Here is a 24543-nt window from a genome sequence, read left to right as displayed (position 1 = left end):
AAGCATAGATGGTAAAGAGCAGTCACATCCTTAGATCGTAAATGTTATTGAGACCCAATTTACTACTGGAATAGCCGTGAAGAAAGAGATACTTTACCCAAAGACTGACTCCTTACCTCCAGCATCTATCTACATACTCCGAAAACCATAGTGCAGTGTATGATGAATGGCACATTACGGCAAAATTGGCGATTTTTTGATGTCGCGTATTTAGGCTATCGAAATAGTCTGTATCGATTTCTATCGCGTTTGACCATGTTACCACGCTGAAGCCTACCGCTATCGCTGGTGTAAACATAATGACGATTTTATACACGAAATTTTGTCGAGGCAACAAATTATATTTTATTTATGTCTGTAGGTTGGACGGTAATCTGTATTGCATGCACTGGCTGATAATTCCACAGTTAGTTTTACACTTAATATTTATTGTAGCGCCAGCACCGAAAATAAAATTTCCACATAAGAAAATGATAACAGACATAATCGTCATTGATTAGTGTGAACGTAACAGTACCAAGAGTTGTTGTGATCTGGGTCGTAAAGTAGGTTGTGAGGTAATCACTGGTGCACAACTACACCGTAGCACTGGGTCCCAAGAAGAGTACTAATGGCTTCTGGGTGACATAGAGGAAAGATGCCGTGTGGTGCAGAGTCGGTTGGGCTCCAATGGATGGGACACGGGCGTCCTGGAGCGAAACTAGAACTGTAACAGCCCGCTGGAGTATTTTTTTTCCTTTATTGCTACTTCATATCCCGGTGCCCAGAATTTTGGGGGTGGGCGGTGAGGGGGAGGGGCGGCCAGCGGTACAGGCAACCCGCTCTTCAGTCAGTTGACAGTAAAAAGTAATTAGACGAAAAAACAAGAGACATTTGGCAGAGAGATTTACATTGAACTGAAAACATTTTAAAGGTGATAAATAAAATGGAAGTTTTTAAATACACGATAGATGACTTAAGGGCATATTTGAAAGATGTTGCTGAAACACTGGTATTTGAAAGAAGCACTTTCCTGTCACTGGAAACTGGAAGGACCTACAGTATGATAGGAAGTCGGCTGTTAAAGGGGAGAAAGGATGACAGGTGAGGACGCAGGATGTGATGGTATAAGGAAGGAGGACTGGAGCATAGTGGTGGTGGCAGTGGTGGGGAAGGAGTGGCCGGTGGGATAAAAGAGGGGGTGGAGTAGAGAGGGGTATTGGTGACGTTAATAGTTGCTGGAAAAAGTGAGACTGGGGACAGAAATGCAAATAGGGGAAAAGGTGGATAAGGAAGTGTTGGAAATGGAGGGTGAGGTACCCGTGATAAGATTTAATGGATGAGGTTGACCTATAGCTCACAAATGTCTTGGCGGAGTTTATGATCTGGGAGGGGGAGATGGTTAAAGCTTCATTGGGAGAGTATGTGGGAGGTGCGTAGGTAGAGGATTGGTGGGATGTGCTGGGTAAGGCCCAGCAGCGTGTGAGGATTGGAAGTAGAGTGGATCGGACAATTATTGGAGTCGAGTTTGTGGATGGTATAGGTTGCTTGGAGGTGATCAACGTCCGTACGAAGAGGCGGTAATCTGATGAGGTGATAAACGATCGTTATGGCGGAAGGTAAATGGATTCGGAAAGCTAGGCGAACTGCGTGGCATTCCAGGATCTGGAGGGGCTGACAAAACTTAGGTGGGTGGAGATCCACGTAACAGTCGCATAACAAAGGATGGGACGGGTGAACGATTTATAGATGTGGAAGACTGTGGAGGGCTGCTATTCCCAAGTTCGGTCATTTAGTAGATTTAGTAGTTTCAGTCTATTATAGGCTTTAGGTTGCCCGCTGGAGAGCGTGTTGCGGCTTAATTACACTGCTGCGGAAGAATATCGGCGAGCTTTCGAGGATCATGTGATCCGCGGACGTAAGATAATCCATGATAGCAGCGGGGCATTTGTTGTTGTGTTCGCTGTCTGCGTACGATAGTAGCGGTCCTTGGTGCTGCTTGTTAGCGTTGAGCCTCTACACAGAATGTTTACAATCAGCACCGTATACAAACACAGGAAGTATTTGGTATATACATAGCTCCTTGTCTTCGCAGGAGTAGCGCCTACGGGAGTGGGGAGCTTTAACCCGCAGGGTGCAGACGTCGAGCCAGAACAGCAGTAGTTACAGCCTGCGTGTACTCCAAATTTTAGTATCTGTTTTTCCTCGCGACACGTTTCGGCGCTGACTGTCATCACAACCGTATAGAAGAAAAGCATGAAAGTACCAAATCAAAAAAGACAGTGCGATGTACAATGACGTAAAATCGTATGAAGGTAACTACATACTACATTCATTATTAGTATCACTATTATTACAAAACAATCGAAAGCTAAATGTTAATTATAAAGCATTTACAATATCTGTGTGCTCTGTGCTGTTGACTGAATAATATTTCATCAGATTTGTTTGTCTTTACAATTGTCTCTCCAGCTGTTAGTTTTCAAAAATATTAGGTCTTTTTTCTTGTTATTAAAAATATTATTATTGGTTGCTTTGGTGGTCAACTTTCTTCCGTAGATCCTTCTATCTTGATGAATCTGTCTTCTAGCGTCCTGCATGCTTGACCAGGCCACTTAATTCCTCCAGCTTTCATCTTCGCTACACTGTCAGGTCATACCTTTCTTTTTCAACTAGCTTTTCTCTAATGACAGTCCTTTAAAGATTTTCCGATTTTTTTTTCTCCTGTCGAATATATTTAGGACATTTTCACCTCTTTCTTCCTGCCAGAGTCTAGGGCTTAACGTTAATCTATTATTACCGTTTGTTTAGTAAACTGTTTCTGTTTCCTAAACTATATCTGCTTTTCAAGAGTTTTGACATGGTGCGATATATTTTATATGGATTTTGAATTTTGATTTTATTTATCACGTCATTTGCTATAGTAAAGTAGGTCTCCTCATATTTAAATTTGTGTTACTTTTGAGAGTTAAGGTTAACACAAATTGTTTCATTTTGTTAACATTTCGCTGCGTAACAGTTTCACTCACATTTTGCAATTAACTGCTGGGTGACAGCTACTATTTACATGTTATTACTTCTTTAAAGAATAATACAATCACCGTAAATCAAAAGTGGATTTATTTTAGGGTTTTTTTCCCTCTAGTCGCGTAACATGCTGGATAGACTCCTCTAATGCTACGGTGAACAGAACCGTTGACAGACAGGGTTCCTGTTTGACAATGGAGTAGGTATTAAAACCATTTTTAATAAAATTACATTCTGAACTGTGAAAGGGCATTTTCTGCGCATATTTCCAGTGAATTTAAATGTTTTGATTTGTAACAAAACCGGACAACTAAATCACCACAACAGTCGACGACATTACATCAGTTACTTCACAGCCAATGCGAAGAGCGAAACTCCCGACTTAGTGTAACTTTGACATGGAGCTCACATGGAGTCAAGGGCCGCTTTAAAAATTAAAATATTTAAAAATGCATTATTCTTAAAAATTACGGTAATACATGTACTCATGGTCTTTGTGGGTGTCAATATAATTCTTTAATTATTTATAATCTTTGTGTGTATTCCGTAAGGGTGTGGCGTCTTACGAAACTTCATTGGGGGGTAACTGATGTATATTATTGTTACCACTGTACTGCTGAGTGCCTAGTGAAACAGAGACGTCTATTCATATAGATAACTTATAGTTTCCAAGTCGATTGACTGGCTTGACACCATAGGAGGCGATTTACGCGTAGAAGTTCTGAAAAGTTTTGCATTAGAGTGTGGATCTTCGAAAGTTTACTGTATACTGATCTAGGATGAGTATGTGCAGAACACAATAACCGAAAATGAATGCATTACGCTCCAGGATCTTCGTAGTCGAGTCTGAGTTTAGTTTGCAGGGAGAGAACAGAATAAATGCTATGTAGTTTATACACCACGGTGAATTTTCGGATCTGTAAGAGAGACTCAGACGAACTGGGTAGCATTCACTGAGATCTTCCAGAATATTGTGGAGTGAGAGAAACAAGATGGAGTCAAGAATTCGTAATACGAACGTTAAAATTCTCAAAATACATTGATGGTTTATCAGATAGTTGACTGACGGTATCCTTATCTTCAGAAAAGAATCATTGCTGGATGACAGGAAAAAAAATCAGAACGAACGCCTTAGCTCGCTTTACGCGTCTGTAAATAAAACATAATGACCATAACTAAGACAAATTATTTGTGGAGCCTGTCACCACTTTGTAGATTGAAAAGCAAAATGCGAACAATTATTTTCTGGAAAAAAGTGCAGAAATTCACATGACGGGTAAACATTTTTATGTCATAAGTGGCCTTTAAACCAATGTGAAGCGTCAGATGAACAATATCCCAAAGAAGGACTTCCCTAACTGTTCAACATCGTTATATGAACGTTTTGTACATTTACACAAGTGGAGGGAGACAATGAAAACTCCTGAAGCTTTAAAATCACCATCTCATTTTTCCTATATCTCTTATTAATTCAGTCTTGAAACTTTTGACCTAACGACGTATGTATGTATATTCGTATGTATACTGATACAGGATGAGTACGTGTGGAACAGAATAACCGAATGTGGGTGCACTGCGTTCCAGGATCTCTGAAGTTGAGGCTGATGTCAGTTTGCAGTTAACAGCAAATCCAGTATACACCGCCTCTAAACTGTAGTACATAGTTCATAGTTTTAATGTTGCAACACTGCATATGGAGTACACGAAGTGACTACATTTACAGATGGATAGCAAAGCGGTTCTGAGGTACGAGGCAACAACTCATGCAGAAACACCAGTGTTAGTTTGTGGTGTAGCCTCCATGGCGGCAACGCAGTCGTTGAATCTGGCATCCAGCCGATTGCATAGATGGCGAATGCTGTCCTGGGATACGGTATGCCACACCTGCTCGCCTTATTCAAGTAGTTCTGTAAGAGTTGTTGATTGACGAGTCGTACAAATTACTTCTCGTCTCATCCCATACGTGCTCGGTTGGTAACACGTCCGGAGATTGGGCTGGCCGGAAAAGTTGCTACATTTCTTGCAGAACACGTTGTGTTTCACGTGCAGTGTGTGAGCAAACATTATCTTATTGGAAGAACACATCACCTTACAATAGCAAGAACGGCGGAAGAACGGGTCTAACAACATTCTGCAAGTATGGATCGCTGGTTAGCGTCCCCTCCAAAAACACCTAAGATGAACGAGAGTTCTAGCTTATCGAACCCCATACCAAAAGGCCTGGGGTGAAGCCAGTGTCTTAGACGAATGTACTTTACGACACAACACTCACCAGGACCATGCCTTGTGTCTAGGCAGAAGCTGCTTTCATCGCTGAAGACCATGGCGCGCCATTCCATCTTCCAAATTATCCTCTGATGGCAACAGTCAAGTCGTGCTCGTCGATGACGTGGCCTGAATGGAAGACGGGCTGGAGGTGTGCGTGCTCGTAGTCGCACTGGTAATAACTAGTTCGCAACAGGTCGTGCTGACGCATCTGGTCTCACAAGCCCTTTTATCTGTGCTGTGGTACTATATGATCTGCCACAGCTGTCTTTTCAATACGACGATCCTAGCGGACGTCTGTGCTACGTGGACATCCAGAATCTCCTTTACGGGTGTGAGGTTTTTCACATGACGACTGATAATAACGTCGTTGCACAACTGACAACACGCCCAACTTATGTGGCAATTCTCTGAAGGAAGGCCACAATTCGACCCCTTTCAAACTATGTCAGTTGGCTGTAGGAAGCATGAGTGCGTCTCTCGGGCATCTGATAGCATCATGCTTTCGCACGACGCTGAGCCTTCTGGCTATGAGCATTCCCTATTAAAGGATAGACACAGATGGAGCTCTGGTAGCTACCCCTCAACCCTATCTGTTGGCTGACTATACTGAAAACATTATTAATACATCTGCTATCACCCAGGTAACACATGCCATAATCGTATTAAAATCCAGTTGTACTAATTTCTTTTTCCCGGCAGTGTTTTTCGCTGTGTGATCGTGTGATTAGATTAGATTTATTTCTCGTTCCAAAACACCCAGAGGGAGGAGATCCTGAAGGATCTCAGAAAGAAATAAACATTTAGAAAGAAACCGAATGTGCTATCTTATCTTCCATAACGCTAGGTGAAACGGTCTTCATGGTTGCGGGAGAAGTCAAAAAATCTTAAGCACATTTTCATTTAACAAGTAACAACAAACTTACCACAAAACATTTAAATGTTGAGTAGCATGCTAATTCTTAGGCTACTGTAGCCATGCATCGTCAAGTAGAAAACATTTATTGACAATGATCGCGTTCTGCATCGAATTTGTACACAAGTCAGATGGCACATAACACTCCTAGTATTTGATATTATTGGTGACATATACACATCGTTCGAATTTGCTAAGAAATTCATCAATGCATTAGAAACAGCTAGCCACCAACAAATCGCTTAGGCTCTTTTGAAATTGAATTTCGTTAATAGTTAACTTTTTATGGTAGCTGGGAAGATATCTGAAAAGTGTGCTCCTGAATAAAGGACACCTTTCTGGACCTAAGTAAGTGACTTTAAATCTCTGTGAAGATTATTCTTGTACTTAATATTGACCCCATAATCTGCGCAATTAGTCCGAAGAAGAGATATATTTTTAGAAAATAAACAATTTTTCAGCCATCTTTTTATGTTAAATATTTGTAGATATATTTTTAACGTGAAATTTTGTTTAAAAAAAAGCTCATGAATTTATGGAATGAAAACAAGCAAAGGTGTGCTAGCACTTCAATTTTTATATCACATTCGTCTGTCACAATCCGTATTGCAAGTAAGGATTTGTTTAATAGGATCGGCAATTCCGCGATATGCTTCTCCATACTGAATATATTATTAAACTGCAATTTCAAGAATTTGACCCTGTCAACTTCTTTAGTCTGCTTGTCGTAAGATTTTAGGCATATACTGGCGGGAAACTACTTACAAGTTCTGAATTGCATATAGTACGCATTTTTTTTTTTTTTAAATATGAATGTCAAGGAATTGGCAAGGAAGAATTTATTAATCCCCATGAAAATTTCACTAACTGATATTTCTACGACTGTACATGATTTTCTACTTATTGCAATGTTTGTATCACCTCAAAATAAAACAAACTTGGCACCTTGTAGTATTGCTGATGAAAGGGCAGTTGGATGATGCCCGCTCTCCATGCTATCACTGTAAATGGGGATGCAACCCACAATGTTCTTAGAGGAGATTGAAACATCGTGTCAGCAGCGCCAAAGGTTGTCAAGAACATCTTCCTGTTGCTCATCGCATTACGAGCTGTCTTTTTCGACCACGATATGTGTGGAATCAACGCCCCAATGGAAAGGGTGGTTTTATTGACGCCCTTTATGCCACCTGCTGTGTCGACACACAGCAGCGGTGTATTTGAAATGTTTTCCTCCGCCTTCCATAAGTAAACCGCGTGATTTCAAAGCAATGCGTCACTTTTCTGAACATCATTGCAGAGGTGCCAAAAGAAGGGGTAAAACGTGGTTAAGAAGGGATGTGACGAATCTCTCGTCGTTTGACACGTCAGCGGTGACATTGGGCAGAATTTTTGTGAAATTATGTATCAATGTGACATCATTAATTTACCTTACGTACCACATGAACTTCTCAACTGTGGCATTTTTCCTGCACGTGTCGATACTTTTCAGTTTCAAGTGTCTACGAGCCCTTTGGTGACGTCGCAGGGTGCTACACTTTTGCACCGTCACTGAGATATGTTGTTGGCACCTTCGAGTAAAATTTCAGACTTCTACGGTAACCGGGAAGAAATTACAGCGTTTCGTAAAAGTGATCCCTTAATTTTGACGTGCCTTCATCATCATAGGCATATTTGGAGGCAGGTCTTCTACCAGATCGATGCCAGTAGTCAGCGTACGGCCCGTGACAAAATTTAGCACTTCATGATATTGTTCTTTCTTCATCCAACAGATCACCTCGTTTTTTTTTTTCGTATCTAGAGACGGAGATGAAATCTACTGTCAGCTGGAGAAGTATTTCACCCTGTTAACCAATGCTGGTGTTATGAGCGGAATTCTGTGTTCCAGAGCACTCCCACTATATGCCACGGTCGCCATTAGGACAGCGTTACGATACGTTCTTATTGTTTGCATTGGCAGTGTATTATCATAAATGGCTAGGCTAATATACAGAAAAGTCACGACCACAAGCACCACCATTCAGTCAAGAAACCCATAAATAAACAAGCAAGCTCCAGGTTCATGCTCCACAAATTAAACAGAACCCCCATAAACAAATAGGACTACATATGAGAGTTAAATACAATAACAACATTTAATAGTAGGGGAGAAGGCTCATTATACCCATATGAAAAAGAAAATAAAACAAAAAGGACGTAAACTGACAGGGAAATGACAGGCGACATGCACGTAACTTGCACAGCAACTCACTGTGATGACACACAGAACACAACAGAACAAAAATACGCTCACAAAACCAAATCTCACATACTCACCTGCAATAATAAAATAGTTCACAAAATAAACAACATATTAATCAAACATAAACTGCAGATAGAATGCAGGCCAGACAAAAAAACACAAGAAAGCTTAGAACACAGGGAACACACACACACAAATTCAACAGATCAAGTATATAAACTCACGTGCAACTCTTGATCACCCAAAGACAACACAGACCGATAAAACACTCACACATATACATACACACACACACACACACACACACAGAGAGAGAGAGAGAGAGAGAGAGAGAGAGAGAGAGAGAGAGAAAGAGAGAGAGAGAGACATATGCACGCAGAGAGAAAGAGAAAGGAAATAAAATTCAATTATGCTGCCAAATTAAGATGAAAACAGCTGAACATCAGTGGTGATCTGACACACAGCTGAAACATAACCACCGTGTTTTGTGAATTGAAAAATAATAATCTGCGAGTAAAATCCTTCAAAAACATACACTACGATTTTGTGTGCATCTTCACAACATATAATAATGTAGATGAGGAAGAATATTCCAGATCAGAATTACGCTTGTAGTTAATCTGATTGATTAGCTCACCGACCAAACCCGCAGCAGCATCATTTAATTGCAGACGACAAGCTATCAAAATACAGTAATGTTTAGAGGGTCTTAGAGAACCAATCAAAGAAAAAAATGGTAAATAACAACAGGAAAAACTTGTTTAGCCTAATATCGTTCAGGTGTTTGTTACTTAAAAAAGTGTACGTTTTGCAGAACTGAATGGCATGAAGGTACTGAAACGCGCTTGGTCAGTTATATACACGATCCAGTTAATTTAAAGGGACCATCGCCTACGTTCGACTTCAACGTGCAAGAACCACTTACAGACGGCGGGCAGCACCACCAGCAATGGAGGTTATGTAAAGGGTGTCAAAGATACCTGAACTACACAACAGCCATTGTCGTAATGCGGAAACGAAGAGATCTATCTGACGTCCAAAAGGGCATGGTCATGGCTTTCGAGACAAGGGTGGAAGCATTTCCGAAACAGCTAAATTTGTAAGCTGTGCTCGTGCCACCGTAGATAGAGTATACCTTGCACGGCAAAATAATTATCGCTATCCAAAATCGACACCGAGGCAATTGTGCACCAAGGGCCATAGGTGACAGGGGTGAAATAAGGCTGCGGAAATGTGTTTTGGTAAACAGGTGTAAAACTGCTGAGCAACTGAGCACCCAGATGAACCGAGAGGCTACCAACATGTCTCCTCAACAACCGTCCAGCGAACGTTGCTGCTTGGGCCTCCAAAGCAGGCGTACTGGTTCATGTACCCATGCAGGCTGCTGTTCCTCGGCGACGAAAGCTGGAATTTGCACACTTATTTTGTAGCTGGACATCCATGGAGTGTCGACAGATGGTATTTTCAGATCAGTCACGTTTTATGATCCATCAGCTTGAAACGTCTGGAAACAGACACACTGCAACAATCATCGGAAGGGTCCAGGTCCCAGGAGGGGCGTTATGATCTGGGGAATGTTTTTGTAGCATCCCTGGGTGATTTCATCATTTTGGCACAATGTATCAACCCAAGTCTGTATCTGTCCGTGGGACCATGTTCACCAGTACGTACAGTTTGTTTCTTCCTGGGCACAACGGCGTCTACAATCAGTACAACGCAACGTTTTGGTTCGAAACGCATCACGGTGAGTATTCCGTACTCCCCTGTCCCCCAAGCCCAATCGAGAACCTGTGGGACTGTCACGATCGGGGTGTTCGTGCCATGGATTCTCAACCGAGTAACGTGGCGCATTTCGAGACTGCCTGATTCCACGTACCTGTCAATACGTGTCAGAACCTCACTGACTTTCTCCCTGCACATCTTGCAGTAATCCGCGCTGCAAAAGGCTTTTGACAGCTAATCACGTTCAGGTGAATGGACAGTATACATTAAAAAAAGTTGTTTGCGTAATAAATGGTCTGTAAACAGTGCCACTGCTAGAGCTTCAAAACCAAATGATGAATAATATTTTAAAATATTTAACGCTCTGGCACAGATTGCCTTTCAGCTCCGACAACCAAGCAATTAATCAAAAATGAAGCCCAGTAACTTTGCCTATTGTTTAAATTTAAAATGATACCCCTCATTCTCAATTCGGGCAAACCGAAAATTGAGTGCTTAAGGTTAAAAAGGACATATACTGATTTCTCCATTTAAAGGGAGCTGCCATCATTCACACTAAGTGGACGTTTTGACCAATTCTTTCAGCAATGGCTCACGATCGTCCAAGGAAAAAGCTTTCATGTAGGGGAGAGCGAGGCAAAGCAGCCATGGCGAGCTAAGTGACGTTAAGGATCTTGGGGAATGGTGCTGGCGTCGTGGGGGGAAATGCTCTAGCATATTCTCCCAGAAGGGACAGTCACCTCGTGAAGTCTAATCTGTCCACTGTACCGCTTCTCGGCCTTTTTGTGGATTTCACTTATTCTGTTGTAAGATAAGTGATCAGTTTGTGTATTTATTGTGCAAAGGGAATGTGACATGTCTTTTTAATGAAAATATGTCGGAAGTGCCATATCCTGGCTCCATAATCCTGAAATTTCGGCCATGCTCGCAGAGGGCTTATAATTTTTGTGTAATCTACATCTACATCTACTTCGCAAGCCACCCAACGGTGTGTGGCGGAGGGCACTTTACGTGCCACTGTCGTTACCTCCCTTTCCTGTTCCAGTAGCGTATGGTTCGCGGGAAGAACGACTGTCTGAAAGCCTCCGTGCGCGCTCTAATCTCTCTAATTTTACATTCGTGATCTCCTCGGGAGGTATAAGTAGGGGGAAGCAATATATTCGATACTTGATCCAGAAACGCACCCTCTCGAAACTTGGCGAGCAAGCTACACCGCGATGCAGAGCGCCTCTCTTGCAGAGTCTGCCACTTGAGTTTGTTAAACATCTCCGTAACGCTATCACGGTTACCAGATAACCCTGTGACGAAACGCGCCGCTCTTCTTTGGGTCTTCTCTATCTCCTCCGTCAACCCGATCTAGTACGGATCCCACACTGATGAGCAATACTCAAGTATAGGTCGAACGAGTGTTTTGTAAGCCACCTCCTTTGTTGATGGACTACATTTTCTAAGGACTCTCCCAATGAATCTCAACCTGGTACCCGCCTTACCAACAATTAATTTTATATGATCATTCCACTTCAAATCGTTCCGCAAGCATATTCCCAGATATTTTACAGAAATAACTGCTACCAGTGTTTGTTCCGCTATCATATAATCATACAATAAAGGATCCTTCTTTCTATGTATTCGCAATACATAACATTTGTCTATGTTAAGGGTCAGTTTCCACTCCCTGCACGAAGTGCCTATCCGCTGCAGATCTTCCTGCATTTCGCTACAATTTTCTAATGCTGCAACTTCTCTGTATACTACAGCATCATCCGCGAAAAGCCGCATGGAACTTCCGACACTATCTACTAGGTCATTTATATATATTGTGAAAAGCAATGGTCCCATAACACTCCCTTGTGGCACGCCAGAAGTTACTTTAACGTCTGTAGACGTCTCTCCATTGATAACAACATGCTGTGTTCTGTTTGCTAAAAACTCTTCAATCCAGCCACACAGCTGGTCTGATATTCCGTAGGCTCTTACTTTGTTTATCAGGCGACAGTGAGGAACTGTATCGAACGCCTTCCGGAAGTCAAGAAAAATAGCATCTATCTGGGAGCCTGTATCTAATATTTTCTGGGTCTCATGAACAAATAAAGCGAGTTGGGTCTCACACGATCGCTGTTTCCGGAATGCATGTTGATTCCTACATAGTAGATTCTGGGTTTCCAAAATCGACATGATACTCGAGCAAAAAACATGTTCTAAAATTCTACAACAGATCGACGTCAGAGATATAGGTCTATAGTTTTGCGCATCTGCTCGACGACCCTTCTTGAAGACTGGGACTATCTGTGCTCTTTTCCAATCATTTGGAACCCTCCGTTCCTCTAGAGACTTGCGGCACACGGCTGTTAGAAGGGGGGCAAGTTCTTTCGCGTACTCTGTGTAGAATCGAATTGGTATCCCGTCAGGTCCAGTAGACTTTCCTCTGTTGAGTGATTCCTGCTGCTTTTCTATTCCTTGGACACTTATTTCGATGTCAGCCATTTTTTCGTTTGTGCGAGGATTTAGAGAAGGAACTACAGTGCGGTCTTCCTCTGTGAAACAGCTTTGGAAAAAGGTGTTTAGTATTTCAGCTTTACGTGTGTCATCTTCTGTTTCAATGCCATCATCATCCCGGAGTGTCTGGATATGCTGTTTCGAGCCACTTACTGATTTAACGTAAGACCAGAACTTCCTAGGATTTTCTGTCAAGTCGGTACATAGAATTTTACTTTCGAATTCACTGAACGCTTCACGCATAGCCCTCCTTACGCTAACTTTGACATGGTTTGCTTCTGTTTGTCTGAGAAGTTTTGGCTGCGTTTAAACTTAGAGTGAAGCTCTCTTTGCTCTCGCAGTAGTTTCCTAACTTTGTTGTTGTACCACGGTGGGTTTTTCCCGTCCCTCACAGTTTTACTCGCCACGTACCTGTCTAAAACGCATTTTACGATTGCCTTGAACTTTTTCCATAAACGCTCAACACTGTCAGTGTCGGAACAGAAATTTTCATTTTGATCTGTTAGGTAGTCTGAAATCTGCCTTCTATTACTCTTGCTAAACAGATAAACCTTCCTCCCTTTTTTTATATTCCTACTAACTTCCATATTCAGGGATGCTGCAACGGCCTTATGATCACTGATTCCCTGTTCTGTACATACAGAGTCGAAATGTTCGGGTTTGTTTGTTATCAGTAGGTCCAAGATGTTATCTCCACGAGTCGGTTCTCAGTTTAATTGCTCGAGGTAATTTTCGGATAGTGCACTCAGTATAACGTCACTCGATGCTCTGTCCCTACCACGCGTCCTAAACATCTGAATGTCCCAGTCTATATCTGGTAAATTGAAATCTCCACCTAAGACTATAACATGCTGAGAAAATTTATGTGAAATGTATTCCAAATTTTCTCTCAGTTGTTCTGCCACTAATGCTGCTGAGTCGGGAGGTCGGTAAAAGGAGCCAATTATTAACCTAGCTCGGTTGTTGAGTGTAACCTCCACCCATAATAATTCACAGGAACTATCCACTTCTATTTCACTACAGGATAAACTACTACTAACAGCGACGAACACTCCACCACCGGTTGCATGCAATCTATCCTTTCTAAACACCGCATGTACCTTTGTAAAAATTTCGGCAGCATTTATCTCTGGCTTCAACCAGCTTTCTGTACCTATAACGATTTCGGCTTCGGTGCTTTCTATCAGCGCTTGAAGTTCCGGTACTTTACCAACGCAGCTTCGACAGTTTACAATTAGAATACCGATTGCTGCTTGATCCCCGCATGTCCTGACTTTGCCCTGCACCCATTGAGGCTGTTGCCCTTTCTGTACTTGCCCAAGGCCATCTAACCTAAAAAACCGCCCAGCCCACGCCACACAACCCCTGCTACCCGTGTAGCCGCTTGTTGCGTGTAGTCGACTCCTGACCTATCCAGCGGAACCCGAAACCCCACCACCCTATGGCGCAAGTCGAGGAATCTGCAGTCCACACGGTCGCAGAACCGTCTCAGCCTCTGATTCAGACCCTCCACTCGGCTGTGTACCAAAGGTCCGCAGTCAGTCCTGTCGTCGATGCTGCAGATGGTGAGCTCTGCTTTCATCCCGCTAGCGAGACTGGCAGTCTTTCACAAATCAGATAGCCGCCGAAAGCCAGAGAGGATTTCCTCGGATCCATAGCGACACACATCATTGGTGCCGACATGAGCGACCACCCGCAGATGGGTGCACCCTGTACCCTTCATGGCATCCGGAAGGACCCTTTCCACATCTGGAATGACTCCCCCCGGTATGCACACGGAGTGCACATTGGTTTTCTTCCCCTCTCTTGCTGCCATATCCCTAAGGGGCGCCATTACGCGCCTGACGTTGGAGCTCCCAACTACCAGTAAGCCCACCCTCTGCGACCGCCCGGATCTTGCAGACTGAGGGGCAACCTCTGGAACAAGACAAGCAGCCATGTCAGACCGAAGATTAGTATCAGCCTGTGACAGAGCCTGAAACCGGTTCGTCAGACAAACTGGAGAGGCCTTCCGTTCAGCCCTCTGGAATGTCTTTCGCCCCCTGCCACACCTTGAGACGACCTCCCACTCTACCACAGGTGAGGGATCAGCCTCAATGCGGGCAGTATCCCGGGCAACCACAGTCTTAGTCCGATCAGGGGATGCGTGGGACGAGCTGGCCGTCCCCGACAAACCCCCATCCGGACCCCCACAGTGATGCCCATTGGCAACAGCCTCAAGCTGTGTGACCGAAGCCAACACTGTCTGAAGCTGGGAGCGAAGGGATGCCAACTCAGCCTGCATCCGAACACAGCAGTTGCAGTCCCCATCCATGCTAAAAACTGTTGTGCAAAGAACGTCTGAACTAATCTACAGAGAGCGCAAACAAATCGACACAAAATTTAAACGGTTATTAAAATACAAGATTGCCTAGTAAATGCAGTAATGCTGCTACTTGCGCACTGCTGACACACTGCTCGGCGGCGGAAGGAGACTACGCGATTTTACACTATTCAGGTACTAAAACGCGATGCTACAACTCTCAAATACTATAATACGCCCGAAATTTATGAATTAAACAATGCAAGTACCAAAAACAGGCAAAGAAATTAAGAATTAAACTATGTAACAAATGAGTGAGCTAGGAGTATACGACTTGCTGCTGCAGCTGCTTATCCAACGACGGCAGGGAGCACACTGACTGTGACCAACCGACACTGGCCGTTCAAAACAAAAACAGAAGACAAACGACTACGCGAATTTACACTATTCAGGTACTAAAACGCGATGCTGCAACTCTCAAATACTATAATACGCCCGAAATTTATGAATTGGACAATGCAAGTACCAAAAACACGCAAAGAAATTAAGAATTAAACTATGTAGCAAATGAGTGAGCTAGGAGTATACGACTTGCTGCTGCAGCTGCTTATCCAACGACGGGAGGGAGCTTCAATGCGGGCAAAGTTGTCATTTCGGCGATTACTTCTGGCCACGTTATGTTGTGGGGGTGGGGGGGGGGACATAAAAGCAGCGGGCGGAAGAAGGGCTACAGGCTAAAGGGCGACACCTACAGCAAGTCCCTAAAGCGTGACCTACAAACGGCAAATAAAGAAAGAGAAGAAAAAGCAAGTAAAACGTAGGAAAAACCGAAAGCACCCGAAATGAAAAAAGATTTGGAAATTTATGGTAAGGTGTTATGGGACCAAACTTCTGAAGTCATCAGTCTCTAAGCCTACACACTACTTAACCTAACTTAAACTAACTTACGTTAAGGACAACACACACGCCCATGCCCGAGGGAGGACTCGAACTTCCGAGGGGGGAGTCGCCCAGACCGTGAAGGTGTCTCAGACCGCGCAGCTATCCGGCGCGGCCCCGAAGAGAAGAGGGACAATAAATGGAAGAGTGCAAGAGCAGATAGCCCAACGCTAGCCCAACGCTAGAAGAGCTCATTTTCATGACAATCACGAAGACAAAGAGTGCTTGTATTGCGTAGAAAAATTTTCAAATTCAAGTCTAGAAAAGCAGTGGATCCAATTGTGCTCGCCGGCAGTAGTGGCCATGCGGTTCTAGGCGCTACAGTCTGGAGCCGAGCGACCGCTACGGTCGCAGGTTCGAATCCTGCCTCGGGCATGGATGTGTGTGATGTCCTTAGGTTAGTTAGGTTTAAGTAGTTCTAAGTTCTAGGGGACTGATGACCTCAGATGTTAAGTCGCATAGTGCTCAGAGCCATTTGAATCATTTTGAATCCGATTGTGCACGCCCTGGGCCCACGAAGTCTGTACAAGAGCTGAGGAACGCAGTACGACTTCCTTTTTGTGAAAAGTTGAAGTAAATTCGAATCATGTTTTACAGTAAAATCTATTTATTTCCTTGCTAAAATCGTTTTTATCCCTTACTTTTCAGTTTAAAGCAATGTGGCCACTCATCTCGAGCAAAGCGGGCACTTTACCACTTCGTGTAAATTGAAAAATTGCATAAAGCTCGTAATCTGATCCTAAGGCGATTAACCTATTCTACACTACTGCCCATTAATATTGCTACACCAAGAAGAAATGCAGATGATAAACGGGTATTCATTGGACAAATATTTTATACTAGAACTGACATGTGATTACATTTTCACGCAATTTGGGTGCATAGATCCTGAGAAATCAGTACCCAGAACAACCACCTCTGGCCATAACAACGGCCTTGATATGCCTGGCATTGAGTCAAACAGAGCTTGGATGGCGTGTACAGGCACAGCTGCCCATGCAGCTTCAACACAATACCACAGTTCATCAAGAGTACTGACTGGCGTATTGTGACGAGCCAGTTGCTCGACCACCATTGACCAGACGTTTTCAATTGGTGAGAAGAATGTGGTGGCCAGGGCAGCAGTCGAACATTTTCTGTATCCAGAAAGGTCCGTACAGGACCTGCAACGTGCGGCCGTGCATTATCCTGCTGCAATGAACGGTAGAGCCACGGGTCGTAACACATCTGAAATATAACGTCCACTGTTCAAAGTGCCGTCAATGCGAACAAGAGGTGACCGAGACGTGTAACCAATGGCACCCCATACCATCATGCCGGGTGATACACCAGTATGGCGATGACGAATACACGCTTCCAATGTGCGTTCACCGCGATGTCGCCAAACACGGATGCGACCACCATGATGCTGTAAACAGAACCTGGATTCATCCGAAAAAATGACGTTTTGCCATTCGTGCACCCAGGTTCGTCGTTGAGTACACCATCGCAGGCGCTCCTGTCTGTGTTGCAGCGTTAAGGTTAACTGCAGCCATGGTCTCCTAGCGGATAGTCCACGCTGCTGCAAACGTCGTCGAACTGTTCGTGCAGATGGTTGTTGTCTTGCAAACGTCCCCATCTGTTGACTCAGGGATCGAGACGTGGCTGCACGATCCGTTACAGCCATGCGGATAAGATGCCTGTCATCTCGACTGCTAGTGATACGAGGCCGTTGGGATCCAGCACGGCGTTCCGTATTACCCTCCTGAACCCACCGATTCCATATTCTGCTAACAGTCATTGGATCTCGACCAACGCGAGCAGCAATGTCGCGATACGATAAACCGCAATCGCGGTAGGCTACAATCCGACCTTTATCAAAGTCGGAATGGTACGCATTTCTCCTCCTTAGACGAGGCATCATGACAACGTTTCACCAGGCAACACCGGTCAACTGCTGTTTGTGTATGAGAAATCGGTTAGAAACTTTCCTCATGTCAGCGCATTGTAGGTGTCGCCACCGGCGCCAACCTTGTGTGAATGCTCTGAAAGCTAATCATTTGGATATCACAGCAGCTTCTTCCTGTCGGTTAAATTTCGCGTCTGTAGCACGTCATCTTCGTGGTGTAGCAATTTTGATGGCCAGGAGCGTATATTATACTCCAGTAGTTGTAGATTGTAATGGCTCATTTCTATGCATTTCCGGCTATTGCACCTCAGCTTAAAAAATACTTTGCCCAATTTTCAATTTACACAACAGCATTGTTGGTGAAATATCTCAACAGTGCTGATGTTGGTTGTTTCCGTAACAAGGAGGGTGACTTGCAGAGAGGGTGTCTTAAGTTAGAACGTGCGCCCTGCCGCTGCCAGCTCGCGGGCGTTGACGGCTGTTTCTCGTGCCCGCAGAGGAACCGCAGCGACGAGCGGCAGCTGGTGCTGCGGGACGTGCACTTCAACGCGCAGGGCCCCTACTCGTGCGAGGTGTCCACGCTGACGCCCATCTTCACGCGCCGCTCCGAGGAGAAGGAGCTCACCGTCATACGTGAGTACCACCCGTCTCAAGTCTAACTCTAAACCTACACAAGTAAAAAGCAAACACGCGGGCACCTGCTAAGCCATCACGGAACGAAAGAAGAATTTGTATGACACTGGCTAAGACACGCCGTGGGGTAGCTTCAACAGCCACAAAGCGAAGGGCGTTCTTACTCACACACGATGGTCCCCTTCCTCAACCTGTGTGACAGTTGTATATTAAGGAAGAAAGGAAGGACGAAAGAACAGTATTTAACGTCTGGTCTACAACGAGATCATTAAAGACGGTGCACAGACTCGGACTGCGGAACGAAAACAGGAGTGGCTTTCCAGAGGAACACTCCCAATATTCACCTTAAGGGGCTCCGGAAACGCTCAAAATCATGAAAAGTTCAATTTTTCCTTTTTTGCGTTTTCTGAATCTGCAGACTATTACCTTTTAATAGATATATAATTTATTCAATTCCGAAGACTACAACTATTTTTAAATTTTTTTTGAAATGTGTTCTACATGGGCGTGACCCACTGTGGCGCTGTTAAACTGCTGTCAAATGGTGTTATTATTAACGTCCGTGTTCATCAGGTACATTTTAGTGATGTGAGGTAAAGTATGTGTTGTGGCTAACCTGTGATGGTTCAATATATATCGCTGGTGTGATTGTCGATTGTTTCATGTTTATTTACTCTGTAGTTATCTCGAAAATATTCGTAATTAATTCTGTTTCTTGAGTCTCTGTTTTGTTGAAGTATAATAATGAGTAAAAGTAAAGTTATTAGAAATCCTCTGAAGACTTTTAAGAAAAGGAGAAATGTTGGAAAGCCAAAGGTATGTGTTATTACTGTAAACAATAAAGACGATAACCAAGTGAGTGAACCTAACCTCTCAAGTACACCTGCCCATAGCAGTCAAAGTGGGAAAGAAAATACTTCACAGAAGAAGCTTGGTTCAATGAGTGAAAACTATGAATATTTTATGGGCGAATCGGATGTGAATGAAATATTTGATATGTCGGTTCTCAAAGGAATTTTTTCAAACTGTGTAAGATGTATTCATTGTAGTGAAGATGGTCTGGAACTCTCCATAATAAAGCACGAAGGACTTGCTAGTGAAATACAACTGAAATGTGATAAGTGTTCAAACATGACCACCTTTTGGAACAGTATTGCAGTAACTGCAACTGAAGAAAATGGTAGCAAAATCTACGAACACAACGAGCGATGCTTACTTTAGGCAAGGAACGCCTTCGGGCTGCAGACAGGGCTGTAAAGAGTCTAGAAATACAAGTAAGAGTAAACAGGAGGAGGAACAAGAGAGGAAGCTGGAGGAGGAGTTTGCAGAGGATGAAGATAACACATCCTATGGACCTGGAATGCACTAAAAAGTTAATCCAATCTTTGTCGCTCGATTCCCAAAACTTTTATTTTCTCATATTAATTACACGTTTTCTAAGGATCTTCCAAACATATTTGTTTCAAACTTTCAGTAAATGTTACACAGTACCTTCAGCATAATTTAACACAGCCTTGTTCCAAAAAACTGTATATTTTTGAATATATAAATAAAAAATTGCAAAAAATGTTGTGAATTTTCATTACAATTGAAAAAAAATCATCTTTAATAACTGAACTAAAATTTTGTAAAATCCCTGTGTTAAGTTGTAGCCCATATTCCAATAAATAATCTGTAAAAAGCTGAACTTCCTACCTAAAATACTTTGTGAGGAAAGATGTAATTTATAAGCGTTATTTTAACATTGCAAGTATAGGGCGTTCCGGAGCCCCTTAATCTATTACAGGAAATTACAGGTAGCCTAAAGCTCGGTCACCGGATAAGTAACGGAGCCCAGAGCAATTTTACGTAAGGGGCACGATTATGTGGATCATTATTCTCGGGAACCATTTTCACTAGAGCCCTGACGACAATGGAAAATTTTTACTTCCATCTACTAACGGCTCATATAAGCTTCACGGCATCAGTTCGATGAACGTTTTAGTGCGAAGAACATGTTTGTGTTTCTGTGCTAGCTGGGTAGCTTTCGCTACTCAAATATTGAAGCTCCTAGCAAACTGGAATCGAATCCTCAAGTAACAAGGGAGAGAGGCAGGCCTATAGGTACATGCAAGAGAACGGTGAAAAGGGAAGCAAGGACAGCCGGCAAGACCCGGGCGGAATTGAGGGAAATGGCCAGAGTCAGAAATGGCGAGTTCCGTTCGAGGAAGATCATTCTACATTACAAAATACAATTGTATAATTTGGAAGTCTGAAAGTTACTACTGTAGTTTCGAAACTAATTCAGAAACAGCGGTGGGACACGTTTGCGCAGTATCTTGCATTGCCATTCTAACTGATACCCCAGTAAACGTGGCTTTAAGGCAACAGCAGTTGGAAACGCAATCTTAAATAAATGAAGGCACAGGGAATAGAAGATATCAGCTCCTAAATGAACAATTTGGAACTAATGAAACTCAAGTAAAAAATTTAATCCCATGAGAGCAATGAGTGATACGCTAAAATCAAGTACAAGGAAAAACTTTGATGGGCCTATTTCTGATGACATAGTTAGTGCTCTGCCCAAAGGCAACTTTTCACATGGTAGGTCTCCATGTTCTCCTTCTGTCTTCTGCCAGCCTCTTCAGGTCCGCGCAATTTCTGCGTCCATTTATATCGTTTATCACGCTGTATCTTCAACTACCTCTCAATCTCCTCTCACAAACTAGAATTTCCAAGAACTCATGTCTCAACGAACGTCTCATCCTCTTCTTCTGCAGCAGTCTGATCAAGAGAATCAAAGTTGATTTTGTATTTACAGCTTGAAACGATAGAACCAGTTCAAAAGATATCAGGAATGATTCCAGTGCCTTAGATGTAAAAGGTAGGCCCACAACGATTGTGCAACAAGAAACACATTTTACATGAGTAAATTTCAATCCGTACAATGTTATTGAACAGGTCTTTAATTAAAATTCAGACTTCTATGCAGGACATTTTAAGCTAACAGGTGGAATTTCGTCAAAAAAAAGAAAAAAAAACCAAATTGTTTACTGTCACTAAATTTGTCTTCTGTTATAACGTTCCTTGGTGTAAGAAAGATTGTAATTTTATTTATTGCCAAAAAACATATTTTCTAAATCTTAGTAGTATGTTTTCTTTACTCATTATTATGTTTTATGAAATGTGTAAACATGCCCCCATATATGCGTAAACTTGCCCATGTCTGGGACACGTTTACGCATTCGACTTGGGCCTGTATAAAATTATTTTGCACTCTTAAATTTAGCATTGAGTTAGAGTAATAAACTCGTTATAAGACTAAACAATTTTAAACAAGATAAATCTAATAAAAATTTTAAAAATTCCGGAAGGAAATCCGCTTTAATGCGCACCAGTATCCCCTACATACAACACGACGAGAATGGTCGACCTAAATTTAAACAGTATAAATGACCGTGTAATCAGGTGTTGGCCTAACCTCTGGACGTTACGCTGAATAAACTTAAATGTTTTAGTTAACAGGGATTAATTCCACGTGTGCTAGTCTGAGCTAAAAGGATTAAATTAATCTTACTGTGGAAGTCAGAGACAACAAAGCTCGACTTATATACTCGCCCTCTACGTTTACTCAAACAAGCAAAAACCAAGATCAAGGAAATTAAATTGACATCATTCTTTGTCACTGAATACAGTATCCACAATCGCACAGTAGCTGTGAAGAAGATGTAGACACATGCTAAACCTATATTAAGTATGTTTTGTAATACATTTCTTAAACTTTACATAAATGTATGGAATAGTTCTAATTATTTATAATATCCCAAATTTTGTAGGCTTCTGAAGATGACAGATTTATCTGTTCAAGCCAGTAAAGCGAAATAAAAATAACTGCGCAACTAACGACTGCATTTGTCTCTGAAATATATAATACAGTTGCTGAGAAAATATCGGCTATGAATAAAGTCATAGTACCAATGTTGTTGCATAATAAGTATGTATGCACCTAGAAATTCACTCAGTAACTCGAAATGCACCGATACGACTAACCGATGCCACTCGCATAATACTGTAAACAAACAAGCACGAACTCATGTACACAAGCTGTCAAATTCGAAAACCGCGCGGACTGCTGATCTCAGCTGCTCTCACGCTGTATAACGGCGGGATATAAATCTGATCATTTCACATTTACAACATGGGAAATCAGAATCTGCAAATGTACTGAATGAATAGACGCAGGTGTGCGTATTGATTCATTAAACAGTAGTAACGTTTTAAGGAGAGATGGGGAGTAAAGAAATTCGTTGCTGCAATAAAAAGCGGATGTTTGTCCACATGTTCTCACAAGCCAGACTCCTAATGGTGCGATCTGAAACTACGCCACGGCGGGTATGACCAATAGAAACCTGAAGGGATGTTCTCTCTACTAACATTTTTTTGTATATCTTGTAGTTTTCGTGCAGCTACCTGTGGGCTTGTATACCATTCGGTGGGTGACCATCTGGGTCTGCCGAGCGCTGTTGGCAAGCGAGGTGCACTCAACCCTTGTGAGACCCACTGGGGAGCAACTTGATTGAGAAGTAGCGATTCCAGTCATGAAAGCTGATCACGTGTTCTTCCGTATCCACATTCAATGACCCTGTCGGCTAAGAATGATACGGCGAACGTTCGGTACCGTTGGGCCTTCCGTGGCCTGTTCGAACTGAGTTTTACAATCATTGAACCGAGGTGTACCAGCTGCTTTACCAGCAATGGAGCCTATCTGATGGTTCCATTCCATGGCTCCACAAGTTGTTACGCTGAAGTATTTCTGTAAATTAGCAGCTTCTAATTGTGACTCATTGACTGTATAGTCATAAGGTACTAGTTTTCTTCATTTAGTGATTTGCACGGTTACAAGTTTCTGACGTTTACTGAACAGTGTGAGTCCTAAGTCAATTTCTTAATAATAAATATATAGTTGATACCTGAAGCTTCCTGGCAGATTAAAACTGTGTACCGGACCGAGACTCGAACTCCAGACCTTTGCCTTTCGCGGGCAAGTGCTCTACAAACTGAGCTACCCAAGCTCATCATATTGAAAAGACGTATCTTACCTCCACAGTCGCTACTCCAGCAGTAAGCCGGTGCCAAATATTATGAGAGCACGCCGAAGCTAAATTACAGAGCATTCGTGTTTACTCAAGATTCGAGCAACTATTGTTTCCGTAGCGCGTCCTTATCTGTTGTTATAGTAACCAGAAAGCCAAACAAAGAAGACCTACTTTTTCAGCGTAGAACCCTGGAAAAGCTTTGTTCGCAGGGCTGCATGTGTCGGGGCGGTGTTGTGTGGCCGTCGGGCCGGAATATTGTGGGTAATTGTAGCCCGCGTGGCGCCGGGACCGCAGTAGAGAGCGATCGATTGGCGGCTCTGTTGACTTTGCCGGCAAGACGGGTGGCGCGACCGTGTCTGCTCGGTGTTTTGCTGGCGTAATTCTCACGATTGCTTTCCCCGCACTAGTACAGATAGCATCGAAAACGTCTGAAAATCTGTGCCAGATGCTGTCAAAAGCTCTTTAGACACAAAAATATTTTTAACAGGGGGGGGGGGGAGAAGGGGAGGGGGTGGTTCAACGCACTTGTTCTTTCGCTGAGTTACTTATTCTACAGAAAGAAGAAACCAAGTGAACTAGGTGGATTCTTGTTAGTGTAGAAGGATCAGTAATTTAGACGATGCAGAATATCCCGTCAGCCCAAAAAAGTTAAAAGATTGAATTAATAAGAAATACAGAAAAGTTTAGACCGTGGTTTTAATGCTCTGGGGGTTTCACATAGACTCGCCCTTCATGAGTACAATGGACAGAATGTTCACAGAAACAAGTGAAACTGTCATAAAATGTTATTCCAACCGAGCGTCACAATGGCTTGAAGTCCGTTATTCGATTATGTCGTTAAAACGTTGACTGTTCATATGGATTTGAGCAAATTGTCTTTTGTGGTACTTTCGTGTTGACGCCACCTGGCCTTGTTACCTTTTATGATGTTTTCCAGAAAATAATTGTCTCCGTCTCGCATTTCATTGAAGTCGTGACAGGTGTCCACACATCGCTGTTTTCCTTCGGGAGTCAGGGCTGTGGACATACTTTACACATATTTCTCATTGCAGAATTTTCTGC

General features: G+C 42.8%; 1 protein-coding gene across 1 annotated transcript in view; it reads left to right on the top strand.

Moving 5' to 3' along the window:
* Positions 1-24543, top strand: part of LOC126416581 (uncharacterized) — a 671456-nt gene that overhangs the window by 595190 nt on the left and 51723 nt on the right. Inside the window, exon 3 of the mRNA XM_050084331.1 lies at positions 18271-18406. Coding sequence (XP_049940288.1) covers positions 18271-18406 — 136 coding nt within the window. The remainder of the gene's footprint in view (positions 1-18270; positions 18407-24543) is intronic.

The sequence above is a fragment of the Schistocerca serialis genome, chromosome 8, assembly GCF_023864345.2.
Source record: "Schistocerca serialis cubense isolate TAMUIC-IGC-003099 chromosome 8, iqSchSeri2.2, whole genome shotgun sequence".
Taxonomy (NCBI): Eukaryota; Metazoa; Arthropoda; class Insecta; order Orthoptera; family Acrididae; genus Schistocerca; species Schistocerca serialis.
The sequence above is the reverse complement of the archived record's forward strand: the minus strand, read 5'-3'. Positions and strand labels throughout refer to the sequence as shown.